This window comes from Syngnathus leptorhynchus, chromosome 13 (genome assembly GCF_054491065.1).
Source record: "Syngnathus leptorhynchus isolate UIUO chromosome 13, UIUO_Slep, whole genome shotgun sequence".
Classification (NCBI taxonomy): domain Eukaryota; kingdom Metazoa; phylum Chordata; class Actinopteri; order Syngnathiformes; family Syngnathidae; genus Syngnathus; species Syngnathus leptorhynchus.
In genome coordinates, this window is record NC_141207.1 from 10448174 (window position 1) to 10469703 (window position 21530).

General features: G+C 44.7%; 1 protein-coding gene across 1 annotated transcript; it reads right to left on the reverse strand.

The window, feature by feature from the left end:
• Positions 1-1806: 1806 nt before the first annotated feature.
• foxd3 (forkhead box D3) lies at positions 1807-3085 on the reverse strand. The gene has a single exon (XM_085928298.1). The coding sequence runs from the start codon at positions 3083-3085 to the stop codon at positions 1925-1927; it is 1161 nt and encodes a 386-aa protein (XP_085784424.1). The 3' UTR covers positions 1807-1924.
• Between the last annotated feature and the right edge of the window lie 18445 nt (positions 3086-21530).

Sequence of the window (21530 nt, forward strand, 5' to 3'; positions counted from 1 at the left end):
AAAAAAAAGAGCATCAAACACCCTTGCCAATATTTTTGATGTGCACTGCCATTGAAGATCCGGTGGAGTTGTTGCAAACGAGACAAAGAAAATTTGACAAAGTGTGTTTGCACCTTGAGTTGCATTTGCTTCCCATGTTTTTCTATGAATTCCGCTAGTTGTTGTTGAAAGAATGACAAAAGCAGTCGGCAGTCAGAAGTGTGGGAATGACACGCTCGGCTTTTCTCCACCTGCTGTGCACAAGCAAGTGCAGCTGCACAGCTCAATATAGACTCCACTGTTTGTTTTTTAAATGAGCATGCTTGTCATCTCGTCAGCACTTTATATTCTAGCCCCAAAAATTGTCAGGATAAAAACAAAACAAAAAAACAATAATATCTATTTGGAATTTTTAAATTTGTTCCCGTGATGAAGACAAAATGTAAAATTCTCAAGTGACTGGAGTGTTTTTTCTTCATCTCAGGTGCATCGTCTCAACGTAAACGTCGCACGTCTGTGCATTGCAGTCACGGGAGCAGGATTTGCTCCGAGGACCAACCTGGATCTCCGGTAACGAACGTGCACATAGACGATGAAAACACTAACCTCATTTACCTTCCGTTTTCAACATATACTGCTTTCCGCCTTTCATAAAATTGCCAAATAATTTCTTCAAAACCGTTTGTGTCATTGTGCCCCGAAAATCCCAATCTCTTTTCGAAAATTATTCAATTATGATCGATCAAATATCAGCCTATTTACAATGAGGTTCTAGAATAGTCCAACAATTATTATTATAATTATAATTATTATAAATAATGTACGATAATTATAATTATAATTATTATAAATAATTATAATTTTAATGATTGTACAGTTGTTGTTTTTTCAATTTCGCTTTTGATATCGGAAATACCATCATCGGGTTTTGCATGATCACCTTCTTCGGTGTCTGACTGTGAAGTGAAGCAGGGAGAGGCTCCTTTCTCTTTCTTTCCCATGGGGATCGGATAAATATAGCGTGCACACACACACACACACACCACGCGCGAGCCGGTGCCCCCCACACACAAACACTCACCATTTGTTGTTTGTGTAAAAGTGATTAGCCAGACACAACTGCGAAACTGTTGAAACTGTGATCTGTGAGGAAGTCGAGCCACCGAATCTTGTAAAAGGACACCGGCAGTGATGTCATATTAAAAGGTCTCCAGTCCCACCTCAGTCCAAATGAAATCACGAAATTTAAAAATTCGAAATCCAATGTGAAAGTGTCGTCTTTGTGGTTAGTTGTATTATGTGGCAATTTAGGCAATTTAATAACAGAATGTGAAGCTTTGCATGATATTGCATTTTATAACGTTTTATAAATAGCAGGGCAATTGACGTTTTGCACCTGTTTTTAATTGTGGTGGATTTAGATGCAAAAGAACAACCTTTTTTAGACATATTAGAATTAAATGCATTTTTAAATTCAAATTTAAAATTAAAATGTTCTGTTCTAGAATTTTGCTTTACCTACTGATTTTTTTTTATTTCCTATAAGTGCATATGAAAAGTTAGTCATAAAAATAGATCAATTGTATTCGAATTATTAATCTGATTTATTTACAAATAAAGCCAGTGTACACCACAATATAACTAAGTAGAATTACACATACTGTTTTTTTCCATAATAAACAGACTATTTCAGAGCTTTTGTGTAAATTTTCCACATCCTTCATCCAGTACAAAAAAATGTAAACTAATCATCACAGATCTGTAATCAAAGCAAAAAAGACAGAAAAGGTCAAATTATTCTTTAAAAAAACAACAACAAATATTTACAAATATTACCTGTACAGAAATATTTCCTTTTTTGTTTGTTTTTTTGTTTCTGCGTGTGAACAGTCTACAGTGCTGCCTATTACGCGTCTCATTATAAAAATATGTTTTTGAGGAGCAGTCACTGTGAGGGCCATTTGGACACCGTGGCCGTAGTGGCCGACGGCAAAACGTGTCCGGAAAGAATACTGGAAGGTACACTGAGGATTGGGGCGATGGCGGCGGACGTCCGGCTCAGAGAAAGCGACTGGGCGCTCAGCAGGGCCGACTGAACGGTCACCGGAGGCCGCAGGAATGCCTGAGCTGAGGACGAAGACGAGCTGGAGACCCCGATAATGTTCTCGATGCTGAACGAGGGTCTGCTGGACGGTTCCGACTTGATCATGGACGCCGTGCTCAAACTGCTGAGCTGCAGTTGCAAGCCCGGGCTGAGCTGCGAGTTGAAGGCTTTGCGGTTCAACTCCGCCGAGGAGAGTAAAGGGACACCCGGGGGCAGCATGGGCCCCACGGGAGGGATGTAGGGGTACTGCAAAGCCGCGGGGTGGGAATACGCGGCTGGGTGGATGCCGTAGTGCCTCCCGTAGGGGCCACCCAGGCCGTATGCCCCGAAACTTTGCATCATCAGAGCAGTCTGGTCCCTCAGCACGTCCGGCTGAACCCTCTTGAACCTTTTCCTCCTCCTGAGGAAGCTGCCGTTGTCAAACATGTCCTCCGAAGCCGGGTCCAGGGTCCAGTAGTTGCCCTTGCCGGGGTTGCCGGGCTCCCGGGGGATCTTGACGAAGCAGTCGTTGAGCGACAAGTTGTGGCGGATGGAGTTTTGCCACGCCGGGAACTTCTCTCGGTAGTAGGGGAAGCGGCTGCTGATGAACTCACAGATGCCGCTCAGGGTGAGTTTCTTCTGCGGGCTCTGGAGGATGGCCATGGTGATGAGCGCGATGTAGGAGTACGGCGGTTTCACCAAACTACTTTTGGGCTTTTGGAGCGCACCTCCGGGCGTGGCGCTCTGCTCCTCTCCCTTGCCGGCGGCCCCGGTTTCTCCTTCTCCGGCGCTCTCGCAGCACGGACTCCCGCCGCCGGATCTCATCTCCTCTTTGTCCACCTCAATGTCATCATCGTCCCGGAGGTCGTGCAGGATGCCCCCGCCGGGACTGTCGCAGTCGCTGTCCCGCTCCATGCACTCATCGTCCCCCTCGCCCACCACGTCGATGTCCACGTCCTCGGTCGTGAGTACCGTCTGGCCGGACATGTCGCTGGCTCTTTCGCTGCCTCCAGACAGGGTCATCTCACGGCTTACTTACAGTTATTTTCTTTTCCCAAAAAAAGGGGGGTGGGGGGTGGCGGGGGGGGGAAGAAAAAAAAAAGTCTCGGAGCCAAAACAAGCGGTGGTGTGATGGTAAGGTCAGAGCAGTGCGCCCGCCCGCGCGCACACACACACACCGATCTCTGTTGACTTTGTGCTGGCCCCTGTCAGGAGATAGGATGTCTCGCCAATGAGTTTCAAGAGGCAAACGGAGAGAAACTTCTTCCAGTCTGATGTGCAGGTTGCGTGGAGACGGGGCAACTTAATTGCGCCTTGCCGCGTCCGTGCGTCCGTCCGTGCGTCCGCGCCTTCCTCACTTGTGTCCCGTTTGGAGCCACACTCGAAGCCCAAAGTCGAGATGTCACATGCTTTTAAAGGTCGGAGCTTTTAAAAGAGACTCTGATAGATTGCCCCCACCGCCAGCCACACCACCGGCACCGGCACCACATCAACCTCCACCTCCACCATGCGAGCCCAGTATATGATAAGGGGCCGTCCGGCCACGTGGTTGGGTGACGACATCACGCCCCCTCTCTCTTCCTGCCTGCTGCCCGCAGCCTGCTGTTAAACCATGCAAACTGGAGTTGTTTCATGGATTTGTCAACAAAGGGACATCAGCAGTGCTGCTTTCCGCTCTTTTCTGTATTCGCTCGTCATAGACCATTTAGCGGCGCCCACGCGGGTGAGGAGAAGGAAGAGGAGGAGAGAGAAAATTGCTCTGCGTGATTGAACGATCTGGCGCAAATGATCACCAACGCGTGAACACGATTAACTTTTGCAAATGTGACGAAAGCCAAAGAATGCAAACGACTACGGTTAAGGTTGGACTCGTATTATTAGCATCTTTTAAATGTGCTTGCATCATCATCGCTATTATTATTATTACCATGACTGTATTCTTATTCTCATTATTATTATTATTATTATTATTATTATTATTATTATTATTATTATTATTGTTATTATTATTATTATTATTATTGCTGCATGCGTAATATATAATACATATTCGCACCTGCATCGTATTTTCTTTTTTCTTTCTTTTTTTTGCTGCGGGGCCGCAAATGCAAAACGTCAAATCCAAATCTATTTATTCCTGCAGGATTAGCCGAGGGTGGGAAGAATATTGAGCAGCAGCAGCACCAGCACCAGCAATGAATGGAGAGAATAACGAATTTCCTAAGAGTTTTGAAGAGGTGTTAACGACTCCGATCATTGCATGTATTTACATTTGAAAACAGAAGGAAATGCAGCAGCGGGAGAATGCAGAGACCATCATTCAGACACATGAAGGTGAGCTGCGTGAGAACCCGGAGGCAAAAACGGCCTTGAGCTTTACGGCAACCCTTCAAAGGACTAATATTTAGCATTAAATGCACTAAATTGTTTTGTTTTTTTACTCCGTCCGTATACAATGTGATTTAAGCACGTAACAGTCTTCTATTGCAGGCCGTTTCGTCGGTTAATGAAAATATCAATAATCAACATAAATCGATTGATAGTGAAAAAAGCGCACGCTGTAAAACTGTATGCCACGACAATTTCCTATAGTCCTATAATATTGCTTAATGGCATTTTGTTTCCCTAAAAAATGAGTACTAAGAAAATAAATATTTAACAAGATATTTTTTTCACGTCATTTTTGTTTATTGCGATTTAATGCATCGTGCGAATATGCAATTGTATTTTTATATATGTATTCTGGTTTTATTTTTTTCCCTTTCATTTTCCTCCGAACGTTCAGAGCGTGCAGCCCGGCAGGCAGGCGCGATGCCCCGCCGCTGCATGACACCTCTGTTCATGGGATTAATGAATGAATAAAACGCTGTCATTAATAAGGCTCGCTGGGGTCAGAGGAGAGAAACCTGTGTCTTCCAATTAAACCTCTCCGGTGTTAATCTTTGGCCGACCTGTGTGATCCGAGCGAGCGTCAATACGAACTACTTAGCAGCAAGCAGTCAACTATTGAGCAGGATTCATTTCAAGAAAACACCCACGTGTCATATTTCTGGTTGCTATATTCCAGATTATTTACCGTGATATTAATTGCATGCACTTCTTACGAATCGGTCAATTGCAGGGATAGCAATTGAATAATTCGTTTTCCTCTTTGTTGCATAGGTGCACGTCGGACTCCTTTAATATCATAATAATAATAATAATAATAATAATAATAATAATAATAATAATAAAAGCTGAGTTGCAATGGAGTGTAAAAAGTGTCTGACTTGCAGCACAGGCGTCCTTCCTGTGATCTTTTGAAGCCTCATAAATCCGCTCTTGCGCGGTTTGTTAATGAAATGTCTTAAGCACGTATGCACGCGGTTTAGCGCGACCAAACCTTTTAGTATAATAAGACTGTGTGCGTGTGCGCGCGTGTGTCTGTGCGCGTCGCGTGTGCGTGCACGCGTGCGTGGCGCTGCTGCTGCTGGTGGAGGAGTACAGGTGATGGAGAGGAAGCGTCATGCGATCACTGCCAACTATATACTGCAAGGTCACCGAACTAATAATTGTGATCATAATAACGCGATGCTCTGTTGATTTCCGACAGGAGAGTCCCCCCTCTTCTCCCACACACTACACCTCCCTCGCTTTCACTTTAGAGGGTTCAAAGGTCAGGGTCACTTCCAAAAAGTACCTTAATGTACGAAAATGTGCAATGAGACATGAAATAAATGAATCAATCATAAATCAACTTGCCTCTGTGTGTTCTAACACATTTTCACTCAAGTTGTAATATAACAATATTTTTCTGTCCACCGCAAATCAGGATTCACTTGCCAAGGCATGATGCTCCAGACAAGCCGGCTGCACAAATGTTCGATGAAACACTGCAACGGTTTATTTGATAGACTAACGCCTTTCGCACGGATCTTTTTTGGATCTTTTTCCATGTACTTCCCAATACAAAATATATCAATGCGTCTTGTTTTAAATTGGAATTTTACGCAAATGAAATTAACTGAGAAGCATGGAATTTTATTGTACGGGTAATGAGTCAAGATAGTCAGTTTAAACAAAAAAATAAATAAATAAATAAATAACGCAATAAAATAAATCGAACATTGTTTTGATGATAAACTATTCCGTTTTCCACTCATGGTTATTTGAATGCGTCAGGTACAGGACATGAGCACTCAGCCGTTGTGCCACTTTTTTTTTTAATCCATATTTCTATTTTCACCCCCTCACTCTATCAGCCTGCAAGTTTCTGTCAAACAACATGATGGAGGCTATTTTTTTTAACCGTCCTCGTGTGTGCGTGTCTGTCCGTCTGTCAGTGCGTGCGCGCATGCACAGAGAGGCTCCAGATTTCCCCCCCTAGCCTATTAAAATGGTTTGCAATAAATCAGCATACTAATAAATACACAATCAAAGAAGGTTTGGTGAATTTTGCACATTTTCATCTATTAGGCCCGTTTTGTCCAACAGATGTCAGCAGGTAACGGACGAGATGCATTCGCGGGGAGTGTAGGCCTTTAAACGACTCTGACATCCTCTCCAATTCGTATATGAAAATATGCACTAAGCAATAAGATACACTTTTATGGGTAGTCTAATAATTTAAATTTAGGAAGCATGAAATCAAACACCAAACAGTTTTATTTTTTGTGCCAAATTAAGAAGCAAGTGAGGGAGATGGGGCTTTAATATCCCAGAATTATGGGGGGGGGGGAACAAACAAACAAACAAACAAACAAACAAACAAAAACAAAAAAATACATCTTCCTCTCGGCTCCACTGTTTGCCCGAACGAAGGATATAATCGAAAAAGTTGCATAAAACGCGGAGGCACTGATGGGAAAATGACACCTTCAACTAAATGCAAGCCGATTAGCATGCCAATGCGCACTTGTTAAGTACTTGCCATGTCACCCACTTTTTTTGTCATTCCGATAAAGCTGACACGCACGCAGGCAGCGTGCTGTGGATGTGATTCCGTCAGTAAACAGTGCAAATGAGCCTTAAGCGCGGTGTCTAAACACATGCACACCCGTTTAACATTGAGTAAATAAAATGCGAGCAGCAACGTCTTCATTCTGCTTGCAAGGGTGCCCAAAAAATCCCGCGGTTAACAGTAAACTGGTGCTTCAATAATATATCAAATGACGTATTACTGCACAGTCAAATAGCTATTGTTATTATTACTATAAAGAAATGCAAAAATAACGAGCTAAAAACTCCAACCCCACCCACATGCTGCATGGCCGATATTTTCCAATATGTTGGCATGCACTGAACCCCATCCACAGTGACCCCTGCACCTCATCTCGATCCCTTTGCCTATTGATGCATATATGCAATATCTCACTAAATTACCATCGACATGCAAGCCACTCTGTTGTGCGCAATCTGTTCAGGCCATCATATTTACCTCTTTTTGAAGCCACTTAATTATGAAAAAATGATCCTAATGTTTTTATTTTGAACCGACAAAGCTATGGGTTATTATTATTATTTTTTTACGGCATTTCTATGCTCAGACTTTATGAGGCTCCATGGTTGAAAAGCACCTCATTTTGGTTGTCTCTCTCTCGTTTCTGAAATGAGCCCTCATTGTGTTATCACAGCAGGAAAGTGCACATCCCACACACCAATCAAAATCATGATGCTGCCTGTTGAAATGAAGCATTGCACCTTTAAATGGTCAATTAAGGGAGCTTAAGTGGACTCAACACAAGCATTCAGGTGGTACAATTTACTGCACTTAGTGTTCTGACTTGCTCAAGTTCTCTGTTGAGAAAACAAAAAAAGAAAACAAAAACAGGGACAGCGCTTGCAGTATCAGACGACCTGTCATCAAATTGAGAAAACAATCTAGAAACCTCTGAAAAACTCACAACTTCCAAGACAGTGACAATGATATGTATTCAAAGATTTGCTTCAATTTTGGAGTTTGAATTCCCAAGAAAGTGTCCTGCCCTTCCACCAGTGCTGGAAGTCCAAAGTCAGGCACACATGCATCAATAATTCACATTCCCCCAAGATTCCTGTTTAAAGATGCGATCAATGGCTTTTATTCATGATCACGTGTATGTCTTCTAGGTATAAGCTCTTTGTCATTAAGCAATAATTCTCCTGTCCACACTCCCTCATTACTCCAGTGCTTCACGCTTTTACAAAGGCCTCAGGGCCATAAATACTAATGAAATGTCTTTGCTTAATTTGATTTTGCTGGTACACTTTGCAGTTATGACTGAACTTTCCCATGAGAGAGGCTGATTGAACACTTTCAAGTCCTTATGGAAGCAGAAAAACATTCCAAAGAGCCATGGAGATCATTTCCATAATTGGCAGCCTAATGACCCTCCGTGACAGTAAAAAGATCTCTTGTTAATTCCATTTCTGTCGCTGACATTCAAGAGATTCCCATCTTGCGTGTTGGAGGGTTCACAAGATAACAAGTGTACATTTTTGCCCCCTCCCCTTTCAGTCAGTGAGAAAGAGCAGCCCGATTCAGGGATGCAGCTTTCGCTCTGCCATCTTGGCCCAAAGTTGGATCATTTATCGTCTGGGGTGGGGTGGGGGGCAGATTAGAAAGATGGATCTTTCAGGCAATCCATTTTCATGCAGCCTTTTGAATGGCCAGATAGAAATGAAGTACAGAATAATTAAAAAGATCACAAGTTCCCCTTCGCATGTCAGAACGAGAAGCTAAATAAGAAGTTTGGGGGTCGGGATCACTAGAGATTGCTCGCAAAATAAAAAATGTGTGGGAGGCGCTTTTAATATGTGACCACACAATGTTTGAAGATGTTCAAATGTAGCCAAGTGGTCATCAAAAGCATCTGGCTTGCATGTTTCAGCCAAGGACACACTCTTGAATGCACTTAACAGAGGGGCTAAGAATATCATTCATTATGGATGAATCATTTCTTGAGAAAATGGGGGCAAAACAGCGAGTGAGTTGACTCACCGCAAACTATGGTGAATAAAGAAGACCCCCCCCCAAGAAAAAACGTCAGTCGGCGTCTCTGGACTGCACAAAAAGTGATTAAAGACCACAAATTGCGCTGTAACGAGAAAATCTGCGACTCTGTTTGAGTCTCCATAGACAATATGCCGCATTGTATTTATATTTTGGAAGCACAAAAACATGTCGTGATCAGCAAGAAAGGAATGGATGGCCACAAAAAGGAGGAAAATGGCCATGAATAAGGAGAGAGGCTGTTGGCAATGGTCGCAACCCAACTTTGCTTTCTACTCACAGGTACAGAGAGAAGAAAATGGTAAACACATGATAAAACATACTTGGGGTCCTTATTTTTCAAATCAAATGCCCATTTCTTTCAATGAGGATAAGATGAAACTAATCTGTGGTAAATGACTATTGGAGCTGTTTTGAATGCAATCACTCCATAGAGGCCCTTTTCCAGCAAGCATCCCTCCAGCGTTCTAATGGTCCATTGTGTTGGCTAATTGTGTTCCAAGGCTCATGGATGATTAGAAAACCCTTAAAAACGCTTGTGCAATGATGTTACTTTTCATGGGAAACACTAAAGTGACAACAAACTCTTTTTCTATTTCTACCGGCTCCTCTCTGTATTGGTTCAAGCAAATGAGCGCGAGCACACATTCAATTTGTCTGTCAGAAAATTGTCCGCAATGTAAAGTTAAGTGTCTGAGAGTGTTGACTGTGAAAATTGGAAAACATAATCCTACCTCTGTTTCGAGCATTTGGGCTGATACACAAGGCATTCTCAGCATAGAGATCCTAAGAAAACGTTTTTTTTTCCGCACCAAAAAAGAAGGAGGTCAGTCGTACAGTTTAAACAAGTTAACGAATCATCAAAGTGTCACTGGTAATGGTATTTTTTTTCCTCCGGTTTGTTTTTGGCCTTTTAATGTCACAAGAAGCAAATTGCTTCAACAGAACATGTGAGTAGCGACTTGAGAAAGTAGCTCGGAACAACAAATTCAATTGGCGTGATAGAATTCAGCTAAAAAACAATCTATACTAGAAATTAGACTTATTGATGTCAGATGACTGCTGTGATCAGGGGTAATGTGGTTTAGAAAAATCTTACGCCTCCTTTGAACATGATCAAATGTTTACAAAGGAGCTTGATTTGCCACAATCAAATCAAACAATCTGCTACTGATTCCGTTTGCACTGCCGCATCATTGTTGCAAACGTCATTGTCGGTTGTTCAGTTATTATTCATGCAATAATTTGTCTTCTTCTTTCCCCCCAGGAGGGACGTGTCCTCCTGGGTTAGGTTTTGGCGCATCCTGCCAGGGGCCTTGAAACTTTTGGAGGCTGACAAAGAGCCCATTCTCTAGTGCTTCATCAGCCAGCTCCAGGGTACGGCGGATCTGCTGAAACCCAGCCATTGTGCCGCTAAGTCCCCACATTTCATTTGCCTGGCAAAAGCCATTTCATTCAATTCTCCCACTGGGGTTTCATCTGTGTACTCGCTTTGGAAACACATTTGAGACAAAGCAAGGCTGTCAAAGGAAAATATTGAGGATGTTACGTACATAGTAAAAGTTTTGTAGCGTATGTCATTTTTTTCCCCCTTTGTGCTCTTTGCCATTTCAGATTCCTACAGACAGTAATTGTAAGCCGTCCGACATTTCTGCCCGGATATGTCATGTTTTGAGCGCCATTAGGAATTCTGGATTTCCCCCATCAGGAATGTCAAGGAGGGTGGGGGGGCAACTAAAAGAGCCCTGTATCCACAGCAGACAATTGACAATGAATAATAAAAGGCAAAAATTTAATTGAACCCAACCAGAGGTCCTGTGGATAATTGGTTGGTTCTGTATTGGACTGGAAGCTTGCCACATGTCAATTGTTTGACGTGTCTGCGACCATATCTGCATCTTCATCATTGAGCTTATCATAAGCGTGTCGGTGGTTTATGTGCTGTTGTTCCCATCCCAAATAAATATTTTTTTGTGAGGCGTGCAAAAACAATTTACTATATGAAATGTCAAATGGGACAGGAAATGAAAACATTCAATGATAACATTTGCTTCTTTTGATTCATTTATCAAATATACAAGCACAGATGTGTTGATAATGTCAGCTGCTGTTTGGCACTCTTTCCCTCAGTTGTGAAGTTTTGAGTGGTATAACAATAGCGGAACTAAATTGCAAAATGAAAGATGTCGGTGAACCCAACGGAATTGTTCCACTTGAAAATGTTCCCTCCATTAATTGACAATAATAAACAGCAGGTAGATAGAAAAGCCAACTGAAAGGATCAATACGAGCTGTTTCGATACGGATACTCGCGTGAGTATGGATTCTATCTTGGATGGATCTGCACAGCCCAAAGGGGGCATTTCGAGAGCGGATACCGCTCCCAATGATATTGCAGCTGCTGAATCAGTTAGCTAACCAAATCCAAGATGTTTGATGATAGATAGTGAAGTCCAAGAGTGGAGCAGTATCACACGACTGACCGTGAGTTGTTGTCCTCTCATGCGCTGATCATTTGTTACTAATGACTGAATGTCTCTGTTGTCCACCCGCTGGCAGGAGGCTATTAAGAGGTTCACCCCGGCCGGATATACGAGTGCCGTGAGAATGAAAGATTGGTGAGCAGGGTGACGTTTTTTTCTTCTTTATGTCCTTTTTCTGACAGATGGATGATGTTGGAGGGAAATATTATTTGTACTGTTTCCACAGTTGACATTTTTTTGGCCTACCTCTGTGACGCCGTCTCCATTTGGATGACGGGAGTGAAAGCTGAGGAGCAGAAAGCTGAATGCTGAAACGTCAGGGACACAAAAACTCAATTTGTAAGATGTAGGACCGCATTTTGTTCAAAACACCAAAGAGATTGACCCAAATGAATGGTTCTAATTGGACCTCATCCCTCATTTAAATGAATGAAATAAACTTTTCCTCCAAGTAACCCCCAATGGCAAACGTAAACAGCATGATGTTCAAAGAGTCCGAAACATGTGCCGGTGGCACTCATGACTCATGATTGAGACATCATCGCGTCACTTCTAAGTGGGGTGAGCGCTCTTCCAATGTGTTCCTACTCTGTCCTTCATTCTGCCATTAGCATCATCCTATTACTATCTGCTTCTAATGGTCAATTACATTCTTTGATTTGAGACAAAATGGCAGAGGGAGACATTTCTTGGCTGAGCTTTCTGCGTTCCTTATCTAGAAATGGTTGTTCCTTAGCATTTGCTGGCATTTAGGGGGCCCCGATCCCGGGATAACTGCAGGTCATTTGGATGTTAATGACTTGAACCTAGCCCAAGTAAGGTGTATGGCTGAACTCAACCATATACTGTATATGTAAATCTATTTATTCCTTGATACAGAAAAGACGTATCGTTTTGATTTCACAAAAATCCCCATACGTCGAATTTAGGGTCGTTGTCGGTGCTAGTGATTGTTATTACTCCCCTTCGTCCAACAGCTTTCCAAAAGAGAAAGAAGAAAGTTGAGTGAATGTTCTATGCAAATGTTTGGTGTATTAGCATACACAGTCGTAATTAAAGCATAATTACGGAGACAAATGGTGCCGTGAAGCTCTGCGCCTTGGCTCCGAGTCTGTTTGTCAGCAGCCCCTCGTTTAGTCGACTAAAAGCGCTTTATATGAAACAAGGGCCGCCGACTGCTGCATTCATTGTTATCATTGCCTCGGAAAGCAAATAGCTGCCATAGCACTGCCGACTGCGAGAGCAGCCAGTCCAACTGGGACTGGGACAAATTAGTCTGCAAAATGAGAGTGTCGAAATCGGAGAGGGATTAGCGCCGACGATAATGAAGCAATTAAAGAGTAAGCGCTCAGCACTCAGGTGCCTTTACTGAGCTGGTTCACTCCAGCTGCTTTCAGACGCTCCAATGCAAATATATCCCCAACGGTGAGGGCGGGAAACACTGGCTCCCGATACATCACCCGTGTGCACGGCAAAGGAAAGGAGAGGAAAGGAAAGGCGCGCGTCAACATCACGCTGCAGGAAACGTTCCAAACAATCTGACACGCACGGTGTTACGGTGTCATACGAGTGCTGGACAATCAAATAAACAACTCTAATATTCAGAAGACGTCAGACTATTATCATATTGACAACACACCAGATGGTCTTTCAACACTCGGGCAAAGGATCCATTTGTGCAGCTTTAATGATCATAGAACCATCACCATTGCCTTTTTGGTCACAGCTAACTGGAGCTTATTGCACCCGAGTTTAGATGAGAGACACGCCATAACCTGGACTGGTCACCAAATGCAAGAAAACATTGATTAAAAAAAAAAATAGAATATTCTCCCCAATTTAGGGTTGAAGTAGCCAAACCTAGAAAAAGTTGAGTCATCCTTGCAGCATTATTATTTTGAAAGCATGCGCAAATTCCATTCCATACCATGCCGAGAGATGCTTGAGCCTCTCTAAGGAAATTTGAGCGCACTCATTCATATCCACACACAGCAGGTGGAAGAAGAAAAAGAATTTGCGCTATCTATGGCCGTGCCAGACATCCATGGTTGGGGATAATAAAGGCCTGCTCAAAGTCAACAGTTCAGAAACTCCTTTGTCCTGCTAAAAGAGCTTTTAATTTTTAACACAAACTTGCACTTAGGTATGCATGAACTTTGGTCAAATCCCCAGACATGTGTATAAAAGGTTTTAATAGATGGCGCTCGCTCGCTCACGCACCCACGAACGTACGCACGCACGCACACGCTCCCTCCCTCCCTCCCTCCCTCCCTCCCTCCGCTGCCGGGTAATGATGTCGCTCTCTTCTCCTCTCGGCCTTGATGGAGGAGGCTCTAATGTAAATTTAATTTGGAGTGATGTATGGCACGAGCGGCTGAGTGAATGGGGTTCTGGCTTTTTGGGATGGGAAATGGGGGCTTAGGAGAGAAAGCCATCAGATGCGGAAGGCCGAGGACGTGGGGCGCTCACTCGCTGGCTGGCTGGATGGCTGGCTGGCTGGCTGGCTGGCTGGCTGGCTGGCTGGCTGGCTGGATGGCTGGCTGGATGGCTGGCTGGATGGCTGGCTGGATGGCTGGCTGGATGGCTGGCTGGATGGCTGGCTGGATGGGCTCTTTGGGGGGTCGGAGCAGCTGGGCCGGGGTGCCGGCGCTCTGCCAGCGCTGTCCTTCTTAAACAGGATTAATGAGCACGTGCACGGACGGAGGCCTCCTTTTTTTTGCTGCAATACAAGCACTCGACCCCCGCCATGCCGCATTTACCCTCAACAATGTGGAGGGGAGGGCCGCTTGCTTTTGCTTTCCAACAAGAGGGCGACATCTGAATGGGAGGGTGCTAAACACATTTTGTCTGGTAGCATCCCTCCGTCCTCCCTCCACTGTCACCTCCTTATCTCACTTCAAATGAAGTGGACAAACGCTAAATCAATGTTTTTAGTGTTGCTCATCACCAGCTTGATCTGCTCTCATTGTTTCCTGGCAGATTGAGAGCGTATTGATGGCCATGACTGTCAAGAGTGCACCTATCAAGGTCCATGTCCTTTGGGAGAAAGCTCTTATTGCCATTGAAATAGGAACAATCAATGAAGGGATACGGTGATTAAATAAATCCCATGCACTCATCATAGACGCACAGAAACAAGTTGCAAGTTGATCTAACTCCTTACACTGCCATAAGAAAAATCTGTCCTGTCGTTTTTGTGACATGGAACAAACAAAAGATGGAGCGAGAGCAATATCAATCGCACCGTGGTGAATTTTAGGAAGTGGATGAATAGTGACCTCGGGGAAGCTGCGGCCAAGATCCAATTATATATATTCATTAAGTGATAATGATATCACGCTCTTTTAACTGTGAAGAAAAGGCAGTGTAATTGAATAATAACAGTTGTATAATCCCACAGGATTGGATTGGCCCCCCGCCTCACAATCCCGACACGCATCCTGACACGGAATGAGGGAAGGGAGGCCGAGGAGTCGGGATTGATGGGATTCTATTAGTACCGGATAGATTTATTATGAAGGCCCGAGTTGACTCTCTGCTCCACTTTGTCACTCACACTAATCAGCCAAAGGGAGGGGGAGTCGGGAGTGTCCCCGACCCACCTCCCTTTCTTTCAAGTCACCAAAGACAAGGTTAGCGCTCGTCTGACGGGCCAACAGGACGGGTGGCCATTTTGGATCCCCGTGAGCGGAGAGACGGTTGAGGCAAATGGACCAGCTGAGCTCCTCTGACCTCCAGGGTGAGCCCTTCATTTGTTTCTTAATGGAGGGCCACGCGGAACGCCGGCAGGGCGGCGTGTCATCCGGAGATCAACACGGCTCATCCCGTGGCGAGCTACCTCCCACCGCAAGTCACAGCAAAACAATTTGTATACGCTTAGCATGGTGATGAGACACTCCAGTGACCCCATCCTCGCTTTTAGATTGCTTTCGATGTACGACGTGGCAGCTAAAGGAAGGAAGATTCTTATTGACGTCTGTGCGCTCAGATCTGAAAATTAAAAACACAATACATTTGGACAAAAAAAAAGACTTTACGGATGATCTATTTGACCAATACTCAATATTTCTATTTTAATTGTAGTAGGGGGAAAAAGTGCAATATAGCACACTTGAAAAGAGGATCATGTGTATTATAATAATCTTTTCAATGAGATGGTCTGGTAAGAAGAGTTGATTTCAATTTGCACTCCATGCACCACGCGGCTGAATGTTGATGTTTGCATCCATTTGCATTCTGCCAGATCTTGGCTCAAGATCAATATTTTCACGGGCATAAGTAATCGATTGTTGTCACACAGCAAAACATTTTCAGCCGCAGCGGCGCTTTGTTTTGGGCAAGAGTACTACCGAGGCCAATCGTGTTTACTGTGTTGGTAATTAGCAAACAGTTGCCTGTATCAAATCAGCAAGAGAATGCAAACAAGTGAAACTTTTGTTGATGGGAGATGAAGGGGAGCTGTATACACAACTGGAGTGAGATTGGCTCTTTATTCAACCAGATGCCAAAATGATTCGGGCCCATCTGTCTAACTAGTGTGTGTGTGTGTGTGCTGTGCTTTATCCATCCCTTTTCTATATATGACTCTTCTCACTGTCTGTATCTATCACCCCCCCAACACACGGAAATTCTCATTACCTCATTAGCAGAGGCAGCTCTCTCTCATTTAGCTCTTTAATGACGGTTCTAGATGGATGGATGGGCCTGGTGCTGATCCCAGCGCTGACTGGATTAGTGATAATGAGTGATCTATGGCAAATGTGACAGCCTCATCTCAACTCTCCACAGGTCTCACGGGCAAGCCTCGGGCCAATCAAAGCGAGGTCCGAAGGCGGCCATCTCTTTCCACGGATAGACGGCACGTCGTACAATATTGATACTCTTCGATTAATCAAGCGTACGTACATGTTTTTCGAAGCCAGAGTACCCTGACAAAACCTATACGAGAACCTGCTAACTCCACACAGGGATTAGCGGCAAGGAGACAGTCCAAAATGTTGCCATTGGAGAGAATGATTTTTATGTTGGGGATGCTATTTGTATTCCATGGGGACCTTTGGCATCTACTTGAATTCAATCAGCATTTTAACCCCGAGGCTCGCTCAATCCCCTGCTTGGCCTGATCCAGCAGAGCTGCCACTTTGGCCTCCAGCTTCAGCAGATGAAGACCACGGGGGGACACAGATCTCTGTCTGGAACACCCAGCAAGACCACCGCGACCCCAGCAGGGCTGAATTAGTCACGTCTATTATTAAGGAGCTCTATATTAAGTTAAGTCAGACTCGTTGGGTAGTACAGAAATCAATCAATCAATCAATACATAACGGTAAAAAAATTGGACCATCTGCAGAAATGATTTTTTCTTGCACTAGTGAGACAAGCCCATGTATCTCAGAATCTATTGGTGAAGGAGCCAGATGATCAACTTGCCAGAATGTTATGATTCCTGAGATGCTTTGAGCCCAAATCAAGATCATCGATATCAAGAATACACGAAAGAGCCTGGGGACGCCGGCAATATGTTGCTCACTTTGTGGACTACTGCATCAGAGGAGGTAAAAGCGTATCGGCTTTTCTCTGCGGGATGGAGTCGAGGAAGGACGGCTCGTATAATGCTCCTCCTCCACGTTAGCCCGCGGTGTGTGCCCGAGGCAATGGGTGGGTGCCCTGTGACTCGTGGCTTTGCCCCCTCCCTTCAGCAGCCTCACTCATCTCTCTCTTTAATGTCATTTAGCTGCGGGGTGGCCAGCGCCTCACTCAGCCATTAATCCCATTCCAAATGCCATAACATTTCCCAAAAAGCCCCTGCTTCTTAAGGACATCATTAGAACGTCGATTTAAAGTTCAACATTCTCCCTTGCCGTTATCAATTAAAAGCCGTTTAAAAGACATCGCTGGCAATCGTCAACAAATGAAATGGCTTTTTGACGGGAATGCTTAATAGAGGTCAAAGAAGGTGTGCTGCTGAAAAGATGGGAAGGGAAAAATTCCCGTGGACCGTTGGGGCAGCGGATGAAAGATGTATCCAAAGAGTTGGAGCGTCCGAGATTTGAGATGGAAAGAATTAAATGAGGCGCGGATGATGCTCCACCATTGGAAGAAAGCACCATTTTCCTTTTTGTCCGGACTGTACGTAGCATCTGGACCTCAAAAGGCTCGGCTCCCACATCCGTCTAACCCAGGGAGGCAAGACTTAATGCTGACGAATGAAGGCCTACTTTTGTCACATTACTACCTAGATGACAAAGCAAGCCCATTCTGAGCACCTTGCATCGAGAAGAAGTGAACGGATTCTTTTCCCTCTTGTAAATGATGCACATCAAGGCCAGACTGACAGTTTAGGAGTCAAGCTGTGCGATGTTCTACCGTGGGATGGATAACTTTTTGCTGGCATGCAAAGCCCATTACATTTGATGTCGCTCTCAGGGGCACACAGCGTCTCCTTGTTCATCCCACCTCTGACAGTGACAGGCGAAGCCCGAGGAGGTGTTCCCTCTAATAAAACATTTATATCCAAGGAAAGGAGTCCCGCTCGGCCACAACACGGGCTTTGACGCCAGACTCCTTTGAAGTTACCCACCCAGATTTGGAGGCTTTTCTAAGGGGGTCCTATTGTTCACCCTCGCATTCCCGCCCCCTGCGCGGAGAACCCCGGTGTCATCTGTAGACACTTCAAAAGATGACCCGTTTTGACCCGGCGTCAAGGAAGCAGCAACCAAACGGGCCGATAGAGAGGCCGAGTCATCGGTATCGACTCGGAGCGTTGCCGCGCAGCCAAACAGGAAGGACGGAGCTTCGTGCCGAGGCCTTAGCGCCCAGTCCGTAGCAACCGGACATCAATACAGTGTCAGTTCTCCTAACCGCTGGATGGCATTCCTTCCTTCAAAAAAGCCTGCACGTAAACAAGGAGCGATTGTGGTGGGACAGAGAGCCAGTCTGCACTTGGAAGCAAAGGGAGGACAGGAAGTGTGTGTGCGCGCGCGAGTGCTGCTTTTTTTCCCTTCCAACATTGCCACAAAGTAACTTAGCCTGGGAGATAATGTCCGATAATAGTGGACTAATGATGCTCGGGTTGATTGAATTAGGCCAGAGGTCCTATGAACCCCGAAGCCTGCGAGTGAGTCACCTTCCTTCCCCCCGCCAAGCTCCTGGGAAGCACCCCCACCCACCGGGGCCCGTTTTTACAGCTCAAGCAAAATTCTCATGGCACTAAAATCAATGTTGCTATTGTTGGGGCCAAATGACACGTCGTGACCATGGCCAATGCAAAGAATTCCGAGCGGCAGGGCCCGCTGGCCTGTCGGGATCCTCAGATTGGATTATGAGGAGGCCCGACGTTGTTTTTCAAGGGGAGCACATAAAGGGCGTCTTGTTCATTAGCGGGACAATGGGACCTAAGTGGCATGTGAAACTGACCCCACTGTGCAATCCTTCAAGCCTTTGATTTGACAAATATTTGGGTGCCTTCCTCCACATCTGTAAATACCTCCACCTCTTTGCCAGCCAGGCTTGAGCTCATTTCCTCCACAACATGATCAAATGGTTAAAGATTCAGCATGTTGCAGGAGCAGATAAGTTTGGCCGTTTGGCTCTTGTTGTTTGAATGAAAATAAAGGTTTCCTTCTCCGCTGTCACATCACATTAGAGGAGGCGGCGACGGCTGCTATCAAGCCGGCTCGGAGCTGCGGCTCGGCTCGGAGCGAAGCTGGCGGTGTGTGGAAACTAACACGGGCACTGTGCTGTGACCGCGTCACCTGCAATCAGGCCCGGCAGCGGGGCAGATTAATGGTGACAGTAGGCAATATTTCCAACATTATTAGAAGAGAAACCCAATATTTTGGGACATCGGGGATCTGGGTGCCGGTGTCCATCAAAATGAGCGCTTTCATTTAATCCGCCTTGGATGGCTAACCCTGGCACTTAACCCCTTTTAGATATTCCATCTCACCTCTCCGCTCTCATCCTCCACACGTGTGCGGACACACACAAACAAGTATATCAAACGATGGATGAAGCATCCCTCCCGAAACGGAGCTCCTTCCCAACACAATTTCTCACTGGCATTATACAATGTTTTGCCAAAGCCAAATAAGGAATTGTACACCTAAATCGGGCCTGCAGCCATATTTGTTGGGGGTTGTCCAGCAAAAACAAAATGCACTTGTCATTGCGTCTGTGTGCTATTTGTTTCATTTATGAAGCTCTTCATTTACAGCCTAAAAGGAAGATTTATAATACACTATAATGACGGCATTACTTCTTACTTTTGGTCTGAATGTATTTTCAAAATGTAATGATCAAGCTACATTTTATTTTGCTATATATTCATTAAATTTCACATGACCAATGATATAGTATAGAACTTTTTCAACATACCTGTTTATATAGTTCAATTGATCTTTCTTTTTGACTTTGTTTGAAATAATGGAGCAGATATAAGAGTGATATTTGATTGTGCCATTGAAAATATATGCCAGTGCTGCTGACATTCATTACACACTGTGTGTTTGGACACCCTCCTGAAAGATTGTCCACCCACAGCCTAATGACACATCAGTCATATTGATCCAGTGAATCGCTGCTGTTTATTTGCTCGTCAAAGGACTCAATTAACAATCAATGGCCACGGTTGGATTTTGCTTTGTGACTGACACGGCGTCACGAGTCACCTTCATTCTCACGGCCGTGTTTAGGGGAGGAGAGGAGAGCCAGACAATGTTGTCCTGCTGGCGTGTGCTCATCAGGGGGTGCCTAATACACCATGGCATGGTATGGCATGGCATGGCGCTCCCCCATTTGTTTAATTTGTAAGGCTCTGACATCGGTTGTTGAGCTTCATTTGCCCCGTCCAAACGTCACCGTTAATGAGCCAAGCTGTGTTTGAGCAAAGTCCATCATAATAAATGGAATAGATTCAATTTGTAAAGGATGATCAAATCAGATAGCACTGCATGTAGTATTTAGATTTTAAATGCCTGCCAAGCCTCATTGGGATTGTCTTGCCTTGGTGGAGGGTTTTTTTTTTTTTTTGCTTCAAATTTAAGTGACCTTATTAAACAATGGAGGATTCATTGAAACAGAATCAGAAGAGAAGGTTTGTGATAAAGACAGCAGAAGAACGATACGATGTAGTATCTGGACGTTTAAAAATACGCTGGTGTCATTGTGAGTCACGTCGGTCAAACGGACAGCTCATCGCGGAATCAATCGATGCACAGATGCTGCATGCGCGTGATGATTGCATGTGGAAAGCATGACTACACCGAGACATGCGGCAGTGACACTGCTGACAGTGTGACTCATGCGTACACCACAATTAACAGCAAACGCACACTTAAACACGCTCATAAAGAGGCACACGCACATCAATCCAACGGTGAAAAGCAAAGAGGCCGCCCAGAGGAAGCCAGGCAGGGCCCACGCACTGATAACCCTGACTTGAAAACATGCTCTTTGTCACCAGTTGCCCAAAAACATGTTTGTCACGTCGCCCTCTGAGGATGATGTGTTTCCCGATTCACAGGTCCCAGTATCGTAATTATTCGGCATCTCAATAGTGAGCATTCACCACGCCACGGGCCGGAAGTGATGTCAACGTGACCGCGGGAACCTATTTCTTTCAAAGCAAAGCGGGGGAGTCCAGGGGCAGGCATAATGCTGTTGTTGAAGGCCCCGCTAATGCATTCACACCCACACACATTGACTCACTGGGACAAAAGGGACTGTGTAGTCTCTTCTAGCCAGCTGGGCAGGATGGCGAAATTTGGAATCCTTTGTAGGCTCAGAGAAAAGTCTGTCTTTGTCACTTTTATATTTTACCATACGCCTTCACATGGCGGCTCGGGCGTTCAGTGTTGCACCAAGACTGGAGAACGTTTGCTTCAATTAGCAACTGCCGAGGTGCACAGCGTGAATCATCACGCAGTACATTGTTGGAAATGAAAAACTGAATAATAGCAAATATTTATTTGTCAGTCATGATGTCAAACACAAACATGACATACGGTCCAGTCCA